Source organism: Podarcis cretensis, assembly GCF_951804945.1.
Source record: "Podarcis cretensis genome assembly, chromosome: 3".
Lineage (NCBI taxonomy): Eukaryota > Metazoa > Chordata > Lepidosauria > Squamata > Lacertidae > Podarcis > Podarcis cretensis.
This window is the reverse complement of record NC_137172.1, coordinates 19,476,555-19,491,795: the sequence shown is the minus strand read 5'-3', so window position 1 is coordinate 19,491,795 and position 15,241 is coordinate 19,476,555. Positions and strand designations below refer to the sequence as shown.

Sequence of the window (15,241 nt, the reverse complement as noted above, 5' to 3'; positions counted from 1 at the left end):
AAATCCTTAAGGGCCCTAGTCTCCTGGGACAGAGCATTCCACCAGGTCAGAGCCATCACTGAAAAGGCCCTGGCAGAGGATAGTCTGACTTCCTTAGGGCCCGGGATCTCTAAACTATGGTTATTCTGTCGCGAAATTCCTCGCGGCGCTTTCAGCAGAAACGCTAAGAGTCCCAGGTTTTTCCCAGTGCAGTCTTTTAATGTGAGGTATATACAGGTATTTACAAAAGAGACAGTCCATACAGAGTACTTACAAACGAATACTCTCCACTACAGCACAACCACCACACCAACCACACCCACTGTTAAACAGGCTTTTCTTTTTAAAACAGGTGATAGCCAATCACATTAATCACACTCCTGCTGAGTCACTCTGACTCAGCACTTCACAGGGTATTGCATCATCCTGTTGAAGCCTGCAGACTTATTCAGTATCCTGCGAATCCCAACACTCCTCCTTAAGTCAAAGGCTTGAGACCTAATAATTTTCTTAAGTCTCGAAATTTAGGAGCATCCAAACATTTTGTATACAAATCTGCCACATTACATTTCGTGTTACAGTGCTGTACCTTTAACACATTTCTTTCCAAAGCATTTTTCACATTTCCGTATCTAATAGCAATATGTTTACTCTTGCTTTTAAAGTTCTGTTGGTTGGCAAGCTGTTGTGCAGCCATGTTGTCACTTAGCACAGTGATTGGCATTTCAGAAGGTATTCCAAGCTCTTTTGTTAGACAAGCAAACCACTCTATTTGTGACACACATTCGCTTATGGCTGAGTACTCTGCTTCACAAGTACTTGTGGCAACAAATGTTTGTTTCTGGGATTTCCACTGAACCAGGGCATTTCCAATATATATGGCATATCCAGTGGTAGACTTTCCATTTTCTCTGTCCCCCCAACTGGCATCAGCGTATACATACACTTGCTGATCATATCCTGTATCCAGCACCAGTTTGTAATCTTTTGTCCCTTTCAGATACCTTAGGATTCTTTTAAGTGCTACCCAATCTCTCTGAGCCGGGTCTGCACTTCTTTGGCTTAACATGTGCACTGCCAATGTTATGTCAGGTCTTGTCCAGCAACTTAAATATAACAGAGAACCCAACAGAGAATGAAAGGCTGCTGCATTCTCACATTTTTGCCCTTCTGGTTCATTTCTGTACTGGGTAGTTATGGGAGTGTCAACCTCATTTGCCCTCTCCATTCCATATGTCTTCAGTAACTTTTCAATTTTTTCCTTCTGACTCAGAGAGTAGATACCTTCTTCATTTCTCTGAACCTCTACTCCTAAGTAATTCTGAATCTCTCCCAAATGCTTCAGTTTGTATTTGTTACCTAGGCTGTTTATAAACCAAGACACTTGCTTTTGTGCAGTTGTTATTAGACAGATATCGTCAACATACAAAAGTGAATAACAAACACTTCCTTGCACCATTGCTGAATATAAACAGGAATCAGCCAGGCTTTGTTTGAATCCCATCTTTTTCAAAGTTGTGTCTATGCATTCATGCCATAGACGTGCACTTTGGTGTAAACCATATAGTGCCCTTTGCAGTTTTAACACCATGCTGTCTTTTTCCAGCTCATAACCTGGTATTTGCTGTAAATACACCTCGGTGTCAATAGGAGCATTTAAATATGCTGAGGCAACATCAAAATGATTAACTTTTAACCCTCTCAGACTTGCCATTGCTAAAACTGATTTTACTGTTTCAGCCTTTGCTGTTGGGGCAAACACTTCATCATAATGTATCATTTTTCTTTGTGTAAAGCCCCTTGCAACCAACCTGGCTTTCCTCTGACAACTACCATCAGCCAGCTTTTTCACTTTAAAAACCCACTTACAGCTTATGGGCTTTTTACCTTCAGGCAATTCTGTAGGTACAAAGACATTGTTGTTTAGCAGAGAGTTATACTCTGCCTGCATTGCCTTTAACCACGCCTCTTTCTCTAGAGTAGGTAACTCTTGCACTTCTTCAAAATTTTCTGGCTCAGTTACACAAACCTGGTTTATGGTGGCTGGGAACCCATAACGGTCTGGAGGTTGACCTTTATTACTTCTTGAAGACCTCCTTGGTTCATTAATCTCACCCCTTGGGCTACCTTCAGGACTGCTTTTGGGGTGGATTGACTCTGGAGATTTACCTCCTCCTGTCCCTGTTGCACTTTCTTCTCTCCCCTGCTCCATGCTAGCAGCTGGAGAAAAATGCTCAACCTTTACCTCCTCCCTTTCAGTTTCTCTGGGAGAGCTGCCAATTCTTAGCTTTGTTTCAACTGCCTTATCAGGTACGCTCGGCAGTAAAACTTTTTCTGGCAGTAGGTTTGCATGTATCTTGGGCCAATTTCTTTGCTCATTAAAGCTGGCTGATCGACTATAACTCAAAAGATTTTTATCATCTTCAAACCTGTAGGCTTTCGTACCACTTTCATACCCAAGAAATAGCAACTGCTGTGCCCTTTTCCCACCTTTTCTTCGGTTCTTTACAGGTATGTCAACCCACGCCTTTGTCCCAAAGATTCTCAAATGTTGCAAACTGGGACTTTTGTTATAGAGAATCTTATAGGGTATGTCATCTAGTACCCTTGACCACATTATTCCCAATATAATTTGCGGTCTTAATACTCTCAGCCCAGTACTTAACTGGAAGATTTGCATCTGCTAACAATGCTTTCATTTGTGTCTGCAAGACACCTCCCCTTCGCTCTGCTACTCCGTTCTCCTGAGGCGTTGCCACATTGGTAAGTCTATGTTTAATCCCTTGGGAACGCAACCAGTTTCTTAGGGAGCTTGCCATAAACTCTCCTCCCCTGTCTGTCTGAATAGAGCACATCTTTTCGCCAAGTTGCCTTTCTACCCTTCTTACCCAGAACTTCAAAGTTTGGGCAACGTCAGACTTTTGCTTCAATGGATAGACCCAGCCAAATCTAGAATAGTCATCCACTAGAATCAAACAGTACTTGTTATGGGAGACACTTGGTGGAAAAGGACCAGTTACATCAGCATGAATCAACTCCAGTGGTTTTTTGGTTTCCCTCTGGCTTGCTCTTGCTACTGGGCAAGCCCTGCTTTTAACCTCCTTGCAGATATTACAGTCTAAGTAATTATCACAACTTTTTATGTTTTTCATCCCCCCACACAACTCCAATGTTTTGTTTAGCACCTTATAGCTAGCATGAGCCAGTCGCCTGTGCAGGAGATGAATACACATATCATGGGTTGGGACATTTTGCACATTAGCAACCTTAGACTCACACTGCAGTACATACATATTAGTTCTAAGGTTAGCATTTGCCAACACTGCCCCATTTTGCTTTATCTGGCACTGATCTCCCACAAAGTTTACTTCAAAGCCTGCTTTTGCCAAGTCAGGAATGCTCAGGAGATTGTTTTGCAAGCTAGGCACACACAACACATTCCTGAATGTGTGTCCCAGTTGTGGGAACACAACCTCCCCCTCACAAACCACATTAGCTTTCTGGCCCGTAGCAAGACTTACATGTTTTTTGTTTGAGGCCCTAGCATCAGTTAGCAATCCTTTTCTTTTACAAAAGGTTTGAGAAGCTCCACTGTCCAGAACCCACAGCTCTTCATTTTCTTGACCATCTGCAGACACCCAAGCGGTAGACTCTCTCTGCTGCCTCCTGTGCTTCTGCTGTTTTTGTTGTTTTCTCGGGCAGTCCCGCAGCAGATGTCCACTGGACTTGCAGCAAAAACACCTTTTTACTTTGTTGACCACCGGCTGGTCTGCAGCAGCTCCTCCTGGCTGTTTCTCCGGCTCCCGACACCTCTGGTCTTCCCGGCTGTTGTTCCCTCTGGGATGCTCCAACAGCTGGGCTGAGGTCATCTTTCGCTCTGCACGCCTGTCCTCCTCTGCATACAACCGTCCAGTTACGTATTCCAGAGTCAGCTTATCAGTCTCTACAGACTCAAGGGAATTGACCAGCATATCATAGCTGTCATCAAGGGAACTCAGGACTATAAAGACTTTGTCCTCTTCCCCCACAGGCCTCCCTCTTAAGGCTAGCTCCTGGAAACAGCCTGTTAGGAATTTTAGGTGGTTCACCAGGGAGTCCCCCGGTTTCTTCCGACACCGGTACAGTCTCCTGGTCAGTGTTATCAGTGAGCCAGCTGTCTCTCGCACATGGACAGCCTTGAGCGCATTCCACGCCTCACTTGCCGTCACCTTATCAGCTACGTAGACTAGCTGGCTGTCGTCCACTCCAAGGATGATCATAGCCAAAGCTTTCTCATCCTTTTCATCCTCCTCAGGGGGCTGCGGTGGCTCTTCCACCACTTTCCACAGGCCCTCACGCTTGAGGAAGTGTTGCATGCGGACCGACCAGATGCTGTAGTTCGTGGCCGTCAGCTTCTCCAGTAGCACGCCACTTCTGGACTGCTCCATCCCTGCAGCTCACCTCCAGCACCCACGGCTAGATAACTGCCACCTGTACTCTTGCGCAGCGGAAGCGTGCTGGGCCCATAACCCTGTCGCGAAATTCCTCGCGGCGCTTTCAGCAGAAACGCTAAGAGTCCCAGGTTTTTCCCAGTGCAGTCTTTTAATGTGAGGTATATACAGGTATTTACAAAAGAGACAGTCCATACAGAGTACTTACAAACGAATACTCTCCACTACAGCACAACCACCACACCAACCACACCCACTGTTAAACAGGCTTTTCTTTTTAAAACAGGTGATAGCCAATCACATTAATCACACTCCTGCTGAGTCACTCTGACTCAGCACTTCACAGGGTATTGCATCATCCTGTTGAAGCCTGCAGACTTATTCAGTATCCTGCGAATCCCAACATATTCATGGACCTTAAGGTCCTCTGTGGGGCATACCAGGAGAGGCGGTCCCGTAAATAAGAGGGCCCTAAGGCACAAAGGGCTTACTGTTCAGTTGATCATTCATGGTTCTAATCTCTGTCTTTGAGCTGCGTTCTTGCTGCTTGCACTTTCTCTGTAGGCTGGCTTCAGTCCATTCTTTCCCTGGCTCACTTGAGTCATGAATAGGTGAAATGGACTGTTGAAAGGATATTCCCCTCTCCCCTTCTCCATTATCAAAGCTCAGCGATGAGAGCACATGCTTTGCTGTCAGGAACGGGCTGGATGCTGAGAAGCGAGGTTGGAGGCTGACTTAGGAGAAGGGATCAGTGATCTGGCTTAGCCTGTAACAACCAAGAGGCGAGAGGCAGAGGCAGGAGATGCTGAAGGATTGGAGAGTGAAGAATCGGTGCCAGAGGAGGGAGAGAGAGGCCAGGCTGGTATAGGGTCAAGGGCTTCCACACCTCCTCCTGCTGCCCCCACCTCTCCTGCTGCACTGTCTCCCTGGACCAGGAGAGGGTTGAAATGGGAGGAGCAGAGGCAGGTTACACAAAGGCGTAGTCTCTGCTTCTTTGTGTGCAACTCGGGTGGGGAAGATACATAAGTGGAGGTTGAGGGGGGTGCCTCTCTGTTGCAGCAACTGCCTCATCAGCTGCACATCTAGGAGCAGCTGTGAGACGTCGGACTGATGGACATGCCTTTTCCTAACTTGTAGGTGTACTTTTGACAATACAGTGGTACCCCGCAAGACGAACGCCTCGCAAGACGGAAAACCCGCTAGACGAAAGGATTTTCTGTTTTGGAGGTGCTTCGCAAAACGAATTTCCCTATGGGCTTGCTTCGCAAGACGAAAATGTCTTGCGAGTTCCTGCGGGTTTCCCCCCCTCCCCCCCTTTTCCTAAGCCCTAAGCCGCTTATCAGCTGACCCGCTGATAAGCCGCTTATCAGCTGATCCGCTAAAAGCCGCTAAACCGCTAATAGCGCTAATCCGCTAAGCTGTCAATGGGCTTGCTTCGCAAGACGAAGAAACCGCTATACGAAGAGCCTCACGGAACGGATTAATTTCGTCTTGCGAGGCACCACTGTAAAGACTTAAATCCTCCCTCTCGGCATTCCTTGCCTGACAGCGCCGGCTCCAGGTTCAGCCCCTGGCATTTCCAGTTAAAAGGGTCAGCTAGTAGGCAATCATCACCATCATTTTATTTGTATGCCTCCTTTCCCTAGTTAAAAACAATTCTCAAGGCATAATGACAAAAGTCATAAACAATAAATAAAGCATATAAATTTTTTTTACAACCAAATGGAAAACAATTTCCACATAAGTAAAAATCTAAAACTAAGAATACAGCATTAATATCACAGTTTAAAATGACATAGGTAAAAAATAACAGCAATTAAAAAAACAAAGGCAAAAGGCCTCCCACCCGCCTTCTTGGATTTTCCCATTCCCACGGCCATATTGGAGCAGTTCTATCAGTCAAGTGTCAGGAATGCTGAGCAAGATGAACCAATGGTCTGGCTTGTTACAAAGCAGCTTCCCATGTTCCTTCCTATATATGACATCAGAGATGACCATATTTTTCGCTCTATAAGACGCACCAGACCACAAGACGCACCTAGTTTTTGGAGGAGGAAAACAAGAAAAAAAATATTCTGAATCTCAGGAGCCAGAAGAGCAAGAGGGATTGCTGCGCAGTGAAAGCAGCGATCCCTCTTGCTGTTCTGGCTTCTGGGATAGCTGCGCAGCTTGCATTTGCTCCATAAGACGCACACACATTTCCCCATACTTTTTAGGAGGGAAAAAGTGAGTCTTATACAGCAAAAAATACGGTATTTCTCTGGCTTTGAATTCATTGAAGCCTTGGACTCAAAGCACCTCTCACCCCTGAGCTCAGTGCATGGCCTTAGGACAGTCAGTCGCTAGGCCTAAGCCTCCCATCTGTATTATGGAGATGAGAATACTGGCTTACCTTGCACAAACATTTGTTTCATTATGTTAATTTATTAAATCTATACCCTGCCCTTGCTCTCAAAGGAGCCCAAAGACGGCACTTGGAAGTGTCATTATATAACAAGAAATTCAGTTGGTTTCCCATTTTTTCGTTACATTTCCTTTCCTTCCCCTTTGACCTGTCCATTAGCAGAGCCAACCTATATCTGCTTACCTGGGAGTAAGCCCTGTTTAACTCAGCAGGACCTACTTCTGTGTAGGCGCACCTGTAGGAGTGTGTTATAGTGTTAAAGTTGCTTTGTGGGGTTGGAAAAAAATGGCTGCTTCTTCCACCTGGGCCAGGTTGCTCTGCAAGGGGATTTTTGCTTTGAGGACAGCATTTAAAACGACGCTCTCTTGAGAAGCCATAAAACACCCCTCTGTTATTTTGTGCTCACCTGCAAGCTAACCAGGCAACGTACCGCAAACCACTTCGGGGCCTGTACTCGGCGCCATACCTGACGGATCATATGAAGGAGAAGTCTGAGACTCTGAGCCGGGCTGAATGGTGGGAGCTCCTCTTCTTCGTTAAGAAGCTAGAACAGCAGGAGCAGCAGGAAGTGGTCCAGCTCATCCAGCAGAACGAGAAGGTAAAGGGCTGGGAAGAACCAGTAGTGGGAGATTCATTTAAGGTAGAAATGAGCCGGTGCCTCTCTTATTTCTGTTGCTACTCCCTGTTCTAAGATGAGAAGGTTCTGAGTCTGGAGATGTAAGATGTCAGAAGGAACAATGTATCATGTATGGTGGGGATGTGAGAAAATCAAAAAGTTCTGGGGTGGTATTCATGAAGAATTAAAAAAGATGTTTAAAACAACATTCAAGAAAAGACAACAACAACAACAACAACAACAACAACAACAACAACAACAACAACAACTTATTTATTTATACCCCGCCCTTCCTGGTTCAAAAAACCGGGCTCAGGACAGCTAATAACAAATTTAAAACACTTAATTGTAAAAGCAACATAAAATACAGTATAAAAACATGAATAACAATAAAATTCAAAGTTCAGAAATCAATTTAGCATTAGATAGTCACCAGGACTAGCTGGCTGAATTAGTCCTACTTGGGCCAGCGAGGAGGCCAGGGGAGAATTAGCTGAGCGGGTAATCTTCATAAAAGGGGAGGGGGAGGGAAGAGAAGGGAAATAAAAGATCAGACTGAATTCAAATTAAAGGCCAGGCAGAATAGCCCTGTCTTACAGGCCCGACAGAAGGAGGTTAAATCCTGAAGGGCCCTAATCTCCTGGGACAGAGCATTCCACCAGGTCGGAGCCATCACTGAAAAGGCCCTGGCAGAGGATAGTCTGACTTCCTTAGGGCCTGGGACCTCTAATCTATGGTTATTCATGGACCTTAAGGTCCTCTGCGGGGCATACCAGGAGAGGTGGTCCCATAAATACGAGGGCCCTAAGCCACAAAGGGCTTTAAAGGTCAAAATCAGCACCTTGAACCTGACCCTATACTCCACTGGGAGCCAGTGCAACTGGTAAAGCACTGGGTGAATATGCTCCCATTGCAGGGACCCTGTGAGGAGCCTTGCTGCAGCATTCTGTACCCACTGGAGTTTGTGGGACAGTTTCAAGGGCAGCCCCACGTAGAGCAAATTACAGTAGTCAAGCCTGGAGGTGACTGTCGCATGGATCACTGTGGTCAGATCAGGGCAGGAAAGGAAAAGCATTTCTTCTAGGTGTAGTGACAAAAGACATCCCCAATAATAATAATAAGAGTTCTTATACACGACAGCTGCTGCCAGGATTCTAGTTGCAAAAAACTGGAAGGGGTCTCTGTACATCAAATCTTTCTCTCTGTATTTCAAGCTGCCAGAGCTAGACGAAGAAGGCCTGATCCCGCTGTCTGTCTCTGTAGAGCTAGCTCAGAAAGTGCTGCAGTTCCTGAGCAGGCGCTGCCAGGACAACGCCCAAAGTGACCTGCGCAGCTCCCACGTCTATCTCAAGTATTCCTCCAGCGAAGGAGGGACAGAACAGGATGGACAAAAGGTGGACCTGGCCCCTGCGAAGTGTGGCGGCCTTTCCAAAGCCATGGGGTCCAGAAAGACAGAGAAGGACTCGCTGTCTACTGAAGCGCCTTCTCCAGCTCCATCCGCGGAAGAGAAAACAGACACCCAGCTGGTTCATGAGCTCCTCAGAGTGGAAGGACTTTCTTACCCAGACACGCTGGATGAGAAAACCAAAGGTAAGTAACTGGCAGACACTGGGACTTAATTTTGCATTCAAGAGACTTCACCTTGGACCGAACTAGATGTACAGTGGTGCCCTGCAAGACGAATGCCTTGCAAGACAGAAAACCCGCTAGACGAAAGGGTTTTCCGTTTTGGAGGTGTTTCGCAAAACGAATTTCCTATGGGCTTGCTTCGCAAGACGAAAATGTCTTGCGAGTTCCTGCGGGGTTTTTTTCCTCCCCCCCCTTTTCTAAGCCGCTTAGCCGCATATCTGCTTATCTGCTAAACCGATAAGCCGCTAAAAGCCGCTAAAAGCGCTAATCCACTAAGCCGTCAATGGGCTTGCTTCGCAAGACGAAAAAAACCGCTAGACGAAGAGACTCGCGGAACGGATTCATTTCGTCTTGCAAGGCACCACTGTAATGGCAGGGGCCACCTAAAACGAGAGACTTGTATTGAGTCCCCCTCGCCCTCTAGAACGTTTGTGTAGCTGAGCTTGTCCCGTCACAACATTTTGTATTTCCCCCATTCATTGGCTGAGGAGGGCAGAAAAGCAGAACATAGCAGCACAAGGGAATTTTTTTATCGGGCTTCTGGAGAGAGGCCTACTTTTCCCCGCAGCAGCAACCTTGTGTTTCTTGTCAGGTCTAGCTCGGTCTTTCTTATCCAAAGTGTGTGCATGGGAACCAGTGGGAAGGTGGTGTGCAAGACTCATTTGCCCAACGTGGGGCTTGAACCCACAACCCCGAGAACACAATCAAGTTTCTGGTTTGATAATAGCCTGGGTAGCCTGGGGAAAAAGAAATGCTAGGGAAAGCCTCTAGGGACAAAAAGGTTTTGTGTGCTGTGGGTGACTTGGAGGAGGAGCAAGCAGGTGCGAGGATGCTGAGATGAAACTGACTGAAGGACCGTTGTGCTGATAGATCTGTTGATCAGCTTTCTGCAGTGTGAAGCTGGTCGGGAAGAAGAGCACCATCGAACAGCTCTCTGATGCCTTGGAGATGATCCAGAAGCCCAGCTGTGACGCCGAGCAGCAGATGGCTGGTCTCAGATTCGCCATCAGCATCTTGGAGGAAGAGCTTGAGCGAGAGAGGCAAGAGAGGCATGTCGTCAGGATGGCGTGTGAGCTCTCCAGAAGGTCAGTTCTGGTCTCCTCGTTCTTTCTTTTTTAATATCCACTGCTTACCACAGGCTCTGGGCATAGGAAGGAAGCTGATTCAGGACATTCTTCCATCTAGCTCAGTAACATCTACACCAGGGTCAAGGCCTGTTTTTGATGGTCCTCAGTAACATTTGACACCCCACCCCAGCAGGGTTAGAAACTCAGATATATAGTCCCTACCGGAGAAGAATGGCAAACCAGGCTGATGGATTATACCAAGATGGCAAAACTGACTGGAAAACTGAGAAACCAAGAGGACGAAATCTTTATGAAAGAATAGGAAAAAATTATAAGTTACTTAGGAGACCATTCAAAATAAATTAAAAAATTGTCCAGTAGCACCTTAGAGACCAACTAAGTTTGTTCTGAGTACAAGCTTTCATGTGCATGCACACTTCTTCAGATACACATTTTTTATTTATTTCGACTGCGTCAGACCAACACGGCTACCTACCTGAATTTAGGAGACCATTGTAAGCAGATGGAAACAAAGGCAGGATTTTCTCATGTGTAGTGTAAACATTACCATGGATAATATGGTTTGATATAAATTCCTCCTGAAATAATGACGGAGATAGGAACACCTCACTAGGAGGGGGATTCCGCAACTGGGGAACCACCACTGAAAAGGCCCTGTCATGGGTCAGTACCACCTGGACAGCACCTCTCACTCCCAGAGTTGGCATCACCAATTTATTGACAAGTTATTTTTTGTTCAGTAGCAAGAAGTATTTGCCTTGCCTGGTTCTGTGTGCTTGGGGCCTGGTCTCCAGCCGTCTGTTGAGGGGCCAGGCTCCTGCGATGACTTGCCCCTTCTGCTGCCCACAGGGAGAAAATGGGGAGGTTGCTGGTGGAGCTGCTGAGTCATCGAGTGGAGGAGAAGCTGGTGATGGTGTTGGCACTACAGATGCTGTCCCGGTTCATGGCCAAGTATGACTGGCGGGTCCTCTTTGCCCTCGGAGGGGGGCTGCGCTCCGTGCTACAATGCATGCAGAAGCACTCCATGTCTGCATCAGTGCAGCAGGCTGGCTTAGCGGTACGTTTCCTGTCGTATGCTGTATGGTTTGGGTGCAATGTAATTTCATGAATGTGCATTGCAGTGGTTTCCAGTTGCTGGTCTGCAGCACCTACCCTTCAACTGCCCAGTACTTTCCATTCCTGGCCGCCATGCAGATCATGTGACACGGGTGGGAGCGCAGCCCAGAAGTTGTGTGTCCCATTTTGCGCTGGGACATGTTTTGGAGGGTATCATGGCACCATTCACATGACACAACCAACCACAGAGATATCAACGGTTTCAAAAATGTGTGTGTGTGTGTGGGGAGAGGAAATCCATGACTTTTTGAAAAATGAGATCACTAATTGGAAACCACTGGTCTACTGAATTTACAGTTCGCCATTCCTCTCTCTGCTTTATTCCTTGCCATTCAGCCGCTGTCTTTGTCCCCCAGGCGTTGAAGATACTGTTGGGAGCTGGGAACTGTGAGCTACCAGGAGGCTGTGAGAAGCAATACCCTCTGAAACCCTCAGATGCCCGGGCAATGCAAGAGCTTTTCACCGGCGTTGGTCCTGCTTCCAGCAAAGTCCCTGGCAATTTGCTCTGCGCCGTCCCTGCTGCGATCGAGAAGATGCTGAACACACCTGGGTGAGGTTCAAGGGGGAATCTGGGCGAGGCAAAGGAGCGTTCGTATCTGACGCTTTCAAATTATAAGGAGGAGGGAAATTTATAGAAGGAAAATGAGAAAGGGAAGAGAGAGGAGATATAATTTTAAAACTTCAGTAAAAATTGTATGAATACCATACTTTTCCGTGTATAAGACTAGATTGTTTTCTTTTAAAATTATGCTAAAATGGGGGTCGTCTTATACATGGATAGTGCATAGGGTGGACGTTTGATTGGTTGCTGCCTTGGCTGTCATCGGCTATTGAGTGTGTTATTGGTTGCTGCCTCAATGGCTGTTGTTGATTGGCTGACACTGCGGCAATTGAGGGGGCAATTGACAGCTTCTGCCAGTGAGGGGACAGATGAGAGGCGGATTTTTGGACGCAAGCGGGTGATTTTCGGCAATCCCCCCTAAAACAAGCTAAACAACCCTGGGCAATCCTCTGCAAAAAAGCCATCTCCCCCCATTTTCTTAAATTTGAGTCTCCAAAAGTAGGGGGCTTCTTATATATGGGGGCGTCTTATACATGGAAAAGTATGGTATTTATCTTTACTCTGAGGCTAAGAAGAGCCCAGACCAAGGGGATCTTTTGTTTCTATTGAGGTTTTGGAGGGAAGGTTCACTTCATCTTCCTTGAATATGAGGCTCCTAGCTTTCCGGGGCTGGAAAATCCTGTATGAGCCTGAGTTCTATTCTGCCTCATGGAATTATAGACTTGAAAGGGACCTTTTGAAGGTAATTTAGCCCAATCCTCTGCTGATGCAGCAAACCCACTATGACACCCCCGAGAAGCGGCTGTGCAGCCTCTGCTGAAGACCCTCTAAAGAAGAAGAGACCCCACTTCTTTCCCGCAGCCTCTCAATGCAGGTTCCCTTTGCCTTCTTCCCCCAGGGCCTCGGCAGCAGTTCGGAATGGGCTTCTGGTGCTCAACCGATTGATCGACTACCACAAGGGTCTGGCGGAGCAGCTGGAAAACTGTGACCTCCATGCAGTCCTGCAGAGCTGCTGCCAAGCCGGCCAGAGCTCCAACGAGAGGCTGGCTCAGATAGTGCTTAGCCGCTTGGCTGGACGTAAGCTGCCCCTGAGCCAGGAGAATGCAGGTATGACGTGGCTGAGGCTTTGAGGATGGATTTTGGCTGGAGGGTGAATGCTCTCCATTAGCAGCAGTATCTCTGTGCTCTCCTTCCTTGTGGGCCTGAAGATGTTTGAGCCAAGAGGGCGCTGCCTCTCCTCTCTGTGGCACAGGACATTTCTTCCTTTTGACTTCAATTTGTCACACACAGATGCTACCGCGCTGCCTTAAATTTTCATTTTTCAATAATGTTATTTGTGGCTTATGGCCCTCGTATTTACGGGACCGCCTCTCCTGGTATGCCCCGCAGAGGACCTTAAGGTCCATGAATAATCATAGTTTAGAAGTCCCAGGCCCTAAGGAAGTCAGGTTATCCTCCACCAGGGCCAGGGCAGTCCTACTAACGTAATCTGTTTATTACAATTGCTTTTCAGATAGTTCAAATATTTACTCCAGTCTTCTAAGAATCTCTGGTCCCGCAGGTTTCAAATCCTTCCTGTTAATTTATCTAATTCTGCATAGTCCACCCCAGACAGATACTTGAATGTGTATTATGCGATAAACCAGCATTGCTCGTGCCCTGGAGGCGGGAGTTGTTTTTAAAAAATTAAAACATTAAAATGGGTTGTATCCAAAGTAGTGCTGTGTGAGCATTTCGTCAGCACAAAGATTTCTATTTGCACAAGAGAACATTCCCCTCTTCCTCTGCATGAAAGCCCCCCCCCAAAAAAAATCTGTGTTAGGGGTTCCCACAACCCTCTGGGGCAGATTTGGAGAGGGTGCACTGGGTGGTAATCCTTGCACTGACAGGATGTTGAATTACCACCCTTTGGTTCCAGGAGTTAATAAGGTTTCTGAAAAGATAAAAACAAAACAACTTCAGGGCAAGGGAGTGGCGCCCTCCCTGTGGTACACCACCTCCCCTTCAGACGTCAAGGAGATAAAGAATTACACAACTTTTAGAAGACATCTGTATCAGGAGGTTTTCAACGCTTGGTGTTTTTATTATGGTTTTAGTTATGCTGTAAGCTGCCCAGAGTGGCTGGGGAAACCCAGCCTAATGGGCAGGGTATGAATAAAGTTGTTATTGTTGTTGTTATTCAAGAGCAAAGTTCTAAGCTCTGCCCTTCAGAATGTCTTCCCTCCCCAACCAACTAGTCTCTGCAGCCTCCTTCGGCCTGAAGGACATCGATGTTCCCAAACTGCTGAGCAGTCTGCACACCAGCAGTGTTTGCAAGGAGATGGTGATGGCTCTGGAGGGCTGCATTTGTGGCCAGGGTGCCTTCCCCATGGGAAACAGCTGTGAGCTTCTGGCCGACGTGCTTCTGCTCAAAGACTTGGTGCCACTGGGATCTGAGAGGGACGTACTGCTGGGAACATTAAGGTATGGCTCACGTACTTCGATGGCGGCTTGGCATGTTGACCCAAGAGAGTTGCACTCACCCCAAAGGCTGAGAGCCCATCATACCTTTCTCACCTTGTAAATGGGGCAAGGTCGGAACTTTGCAAAAGCAAACGCAGAATTTGGGGAAATGGATGAGAAGTGTACAAGTCCTTCGCAACCGTTTGGAAACAGGCAAACAAACAACAACAAAAGCCCAACCAATCAGAATGTTTAGTCAAGCTCTCCAATCATTTTGTGACTTTTATAGGTGCTAAACGTTATTTCAATGGGGAATGCAGACACCAGGATAAATCAACAAAGCACGCTGACTGCTTTAAAAACCTGACACTTTCGCAACCAGGGGGAAATGTGCCGCGATGCACGGCATGTGCAGAGTATTGCCATTCCTTATCCCAAACTAGAACTCCAGAGAGAGTGCCAAGCTGTGCATGTGAATAATAATATGAAGGAGATTAATAATATAAAGGAAACCAGAAGCATGAAAGAAAGTAGAGAATGCTTTTGGGTGGTTGCAAGGCAGTTAGCTGTTGCATCGCAAGATTATTGTTGGCAGGGTCTTGTGTTGTAGTCTGGAGCGATCACTTCGGAGGAGCTCAGTTGTTGCTTATAACGTGTCTCTTTTCAGAACTTTCCCTCCTCCTCTTCTTTCTTCTTTGCTCCAGGCTTTTGAACAAGTTACTGGACAGTTCCTGGGAAGACTCAGTGCCCTGGCATAAGTGCATTGAGTCTTGCTTGTCTTCCATGAGTGCTCACCTAAATGATCAAGAGGTAGGGAGGAAGAATCGGTGGGGAGGGAGCTGGGAGGAAGAACTATTGAAGCATGTTCTGTGATCCCGTTTCATACGTTGCAGATGTTCTATGGAATTTGTAGAACAGATGATGATTATTTAAACGTAACTTTCCCACTAAAAGTAAAAAGTCCACTTAGTGCCT

General features: G+C 46.7%; 1 protein-coding gene across 4 annotated transcripts in view; it reads left to right on the top strand.

The window, feature by feature from the left end:
• The window catches only part of LOC307211649 (cullin-9-like), a gene marked incomplete at its 5' end in the record, with an annotated part of 39,094 nt that overhangs the window by 8,847 nt on the left and 15,006 nt on the right, over window positions 1-15,241 (top strand). For all 4 annotated transcript variants that reach the window (XM_079968382.1, XM_079968383.1, XM_079968384.1 and 1 more), the window contains 8 exons: window positions 7,227-7,411; window positions 8,644-9,019; window positions 9,942-10,143; window positions 10,996-11,203; window positions 11,619-11,812; window positions 12,723-12,931; window positions 14,062-14,287; window positions 14,971-15,076. In XM_079968382.1, the coding sequence (XP_079824508.1) occupies window positions 7,227-7,411; window positions 8,644-9,019; window positions 9,942-10,143; window positions 10,996-11,203; window positions 11,619-11,812; window positions 12,723-12,931; window positions 14,062-14,287; window positions 14,971-15,076 (1,706 nt within the window). The remainder of the gene's footprint in view (window positions 1-7,226; window positions 7,412-8,643; window positions 9,020-9,941; window positions 10,144-10,995; window positions 11,204-11,618; window positions 11,813-12,722; window positions 12,932-14,061; window positions 14,288-14,970; window positions 15,077-15,241) is intronic.